This window comes from Charadrius vociferus, unplaced genomic scaffold, assembly GCF_000708025.1.
Source record: "Charadrius vociferus isolate BGI_N301 unplaced genomic scaffold, ASM70802v2 scaffold564, whole genome shotgun sequence".
Lineage (NCBI taxonomy): Eukaryota > Metazoa > Chordata > Aves > Charadriiformes > Charadriidae > Charadrius > Charadrius vociferus.
In genome coordinates this window covers 79,662-82,547 of record NW_009647940.1, presented here as the reverse complement: position 1 = coordinate 82,547, position 2,886 = coordinate 79,662, and the positions used below count along the sequence as shown (strand labels likewise).

The 2,886-nt window shown below is 61.9% G+C and overlaps 2 protein-coding genes across 2 annotated transcripts in view; one reads left to right on the top strand and one right to left on the bottom strand.

The window, feature by feature from the left end:
* Positions 1 to 174: 174 nt before the first annotated feature.
* CCDC65 (coiled-coil domain containing 65) lies at positions 175 to 2,309 on the top strand. Its single transcript, XM_009883193.1, has 8 exons — positions 175 to 309; positions 382 to 549; positions 619 to 788; positions 889 to 1,027; positions 1,130 to 1,324; positions 1,401 to 1,619; positions 1,708 to 1,860; positions 1,989 to 2,309. The coding sequence occupies exons 1-8, from the start codon at positions 175 to 177 to the stop codon at positions 2,307 to 2,309; spliced, it is 1,500 nt and encodes a 499-aa protein (XP_009881495.1).
* A 327-nt stretch (positions 2,310 to 2,636) lies between these two features.
* The window catches only part of FKBP11 (FK506 binding protein 11, 19 kDa), a 2,405-nt gene continuing 2,155 nt past the window's right edge, over positions 2,637 to 2,886 (bottom strand). The window contains 1 exon segment of the mRNA XM_009883192.1: positions 2,637 to 2,885. Coding sequence (XP_009881494.1) covers positions 2,637 to 2,885 — 249 coding nt within the window.

Sequence of the window (2,886 nt, the reverse complement as noted above, 5' to 3'; positions counted from 1 at the left end):
CCCGGAGGTGGGAGATAGGGTTGGGCAGAGGGAAACAGGTCCTTGGGGGGGGCCTGGAAGGGGAGACAGGGGTGCACAGGAGGAAATGGGGCCTGAGGGGAGCCTGGAGGGGCCGCAGCTGGGCCCCTGGACATCCCACAAACACCTCACACCGTGTGTCCAGACCCAGCCGCCATGCCAGGTGAGCATCGTGTGCAGGCAGGAGCCCCCATGGTGGCACAGCACAGCCTCCTGCTGCTGCAGAGCCAAGCACTGGCCGAGGAGGAGGCGACCAAGACAAAGAGGGAGTTGCTTACCCGGTTCCTGAAGGTGCGTGGGGGGGCAAGAGGGGGATTGGTGGTGTGTTTCACTACACACACCTGACAGTTCCCCCCACCCCAGGACAAGCTGGCTAAGGAGAAGCGCAGCAGCATCCTGAACCTCCACAAGCTCAGCATGCAGTGGCGGGCAGTGCTGCGGGAGACCAAAGACAAGGATCTGCGCCAGGACATTGAAATCCTCAGCCAGACCTTTGCGCGGGTGATGGACTGCAAGGACAGCGTCATCGAGGTGAGCACAGGGCTGGCAGGGTGGGGGTGGCTCTGGGGCCCACCTGTGATCCCCACTCAATCTCTGCAGTCCCTGGCCACAGACCTGGAGGAGGCGGAGGAGCAGCACGCCCAGGCCCTGCGCAGCTACCTGCACAATGTCGACCGCCTGCTGCAGCTCCAGCGCTGCCGCTTGATGTGCCTGGAGGAGGGGTATGGCACCCAGCTGGAGGCCCTGAAGACAGAATTTGAGGCTGAGAGGTACAAAGGGGGAGAGGAACAGCAGTGGCACCTGCTAACTGTTTGAGCCTTCTCACAGCTCAGTCAGGACCACCGTGACTTCCCTCTGTGTTTTCCCCAGGAGGATCATCCTTGAGCAGCACGAGCAAGAAAGCCACTACCTGCAGGACGTGATGCTGGCTGCGGAGCAGAATTATGCCCAGAACGACCATGAGACCACACTGAATTTCCAGAGTGTCTGGAATGACATCAAGAACAAGGCAGGGGCAGGGGGAGGAAGTGGAGCCTTTTAGGGCTTGCGAGCAGAACACATCGTAAGGTTTGGGAGGTGCTGGGTCACCCACACCCGTGTCTGTTCGCAGAGCCTGCAGGAGAAGCAGTACAGCCGCACGCAGCTGGGCGGGAAGGTGGAGGTGCTCTGGGAGCAGTTCCAGCGGACCATGCAGAGCTACACAGAGGCCACTGAGCACCAGATTACTTTTGAGGCACTGAAGCAGAAGGTTGAGAAGAGCTCCAAGGATATAGAGATGCACACAAAGAAGCTGCAAAAGCTCCAGGTTGCAGCAGGGTGCAGGGACAGCCATGGGAACAGAGACACCCCTGTCCCGCTGCTCACATTTTACTTGTCCCCAGGACTTGGTCACAGCCACCAAGGGCCACATCACGGCTCACCTCCGAGAGAGTGAGGAGCAGAACCGGTGCATGCGGGAGAAGAAGGAAAGGCTCCTCAGGCAGCTCCAGGAGCTCAGGAGCGAGATGAACCAGGCCAGGGCTAAGGCCCACGGCAGCCTGGCTGGGCTCACCGTGCAGAGCAGCGCTACCCTGAAGACACTGGCACGGGTTGTGGAGAAGGTGAGGCCAGCAGCCTGCGGGCAGGGGGAAGCACCAAGGGGGGCTGCCATCCCCTTCCACTCTGCCCTCACTCACTGCCCCCCCCCAGGGCCAGCGCGTCTTGCGGCTGGCTGAGATGTGCCGCAGGCTGGAGACGGAGGAGGAGAAGGTGCTGCCCTTCTACCCTTCCTCGCTGGCAGAGGGGGAGCAGCAAGATGCCCAACGAGTCCTTGAGGAGATGCCTGTGGAGCCTCTGGCCCAGGTGAGGAGGCAGCACCAGGGTCCCAGACGCTACTGTGGGGGAGCTGTTGGGATGTGGCCTCGGGGACAGCCCAGCTGGCACATGGGCATGCTGCGGACCCCCTGCCCTCCTCCCTGCCTCTCACCCAGGCCATGCAGGACTACGTGGGGCTGGAGCAGTTCTGGCAGCGGTTCAACAAGGCGAAGCTGGAGGAGCAGGCACTGGAGTGGGAGCAGGCGGCCCTCAGCTGGAGGAATGGGCATCTACGGGAGCTGCTCAGGCAGTACCTGGTGGGGATCTCTGTCAGCCAGGAGGTGCTTGGCCAGCCCAACCCACTCCTCGCTATCAAGCGCAAGAACTGCGTCCCCAGGGACTTGCCCTGCACCAGGGGAAGCTGTGCACCCCGACAGCCTCTTGAGGGGAGGGACAGCCACCCAGATCCCATCCACAGTTCTGCTGGCACCAGCTGAGAATCCCCCCCCGCAGACCAGGGCACCCTGCCCAGCGCTTGGGGACACCACAGAGACTGTGATTGCCTGGAGGAGCCATTAAAGAGCTAAACTGTGCTGAAAGATGTGTTCCAGGCTCTTATTTGTGGGACCCGCTGAGCTTTGTCAGGGCAGGCGTGGGTCTGTCACCTCCCGCTCTGATGCGTCAGCTGTTCAGCCCCACCAAGGCCCCGCTGATGGAATGGGGAGGGAGCTCGGGGGGCAGAGGGGTGCACAGCACCTTCCCACTGCTCTGCCCCCCTCCCACTGCCCCCAGAGCTGGACAGAACAGCCACAGATGCCAAGGCTTTATTTTTTTTTGGCTTTGTTCCTCCTCTCCTCCTTCAGCTTCTTCTTGGAGAGTTTGGGGCTGCTGGCCTTGCGGTAGAGGTGGTACCCGATGAGTCCCAGCAGGGCTGGCACCAGCCCCAGGCACAGCAGTGGCAGCACCTCGTTCACCACCTTCTGCCAGTAACTGGCCTGGGACAAAGCGACCAGCTCTACCTCGAACCGCAGCACTGCATCACCTGGAGGATGGGGGGGGGCAGAAACTAAGCAG

Coding starts and splice junctions, on each gene's coding strand:
- CCDC65 (XM_009883193.1), top strand. CDS start 175: ATGCCAGGTGAGCATCGTGTGCAGGCAGGAGCCCCCATGGTGGCACAG. Junction 310..381: donor TGCTTACCCGGTTCCTGAAG/GTGCGTGGGGGG, acceptor CCCCCACCCCAG/GACAAGCTGGCTAAGGAGAA. Junction 550..618: donor GCAAGGACAGCGTCATCGAG/GTGAGCACAGGG, acceptor CAATCTCTGCAG/TCCCTGGCCACAGACCTGGA.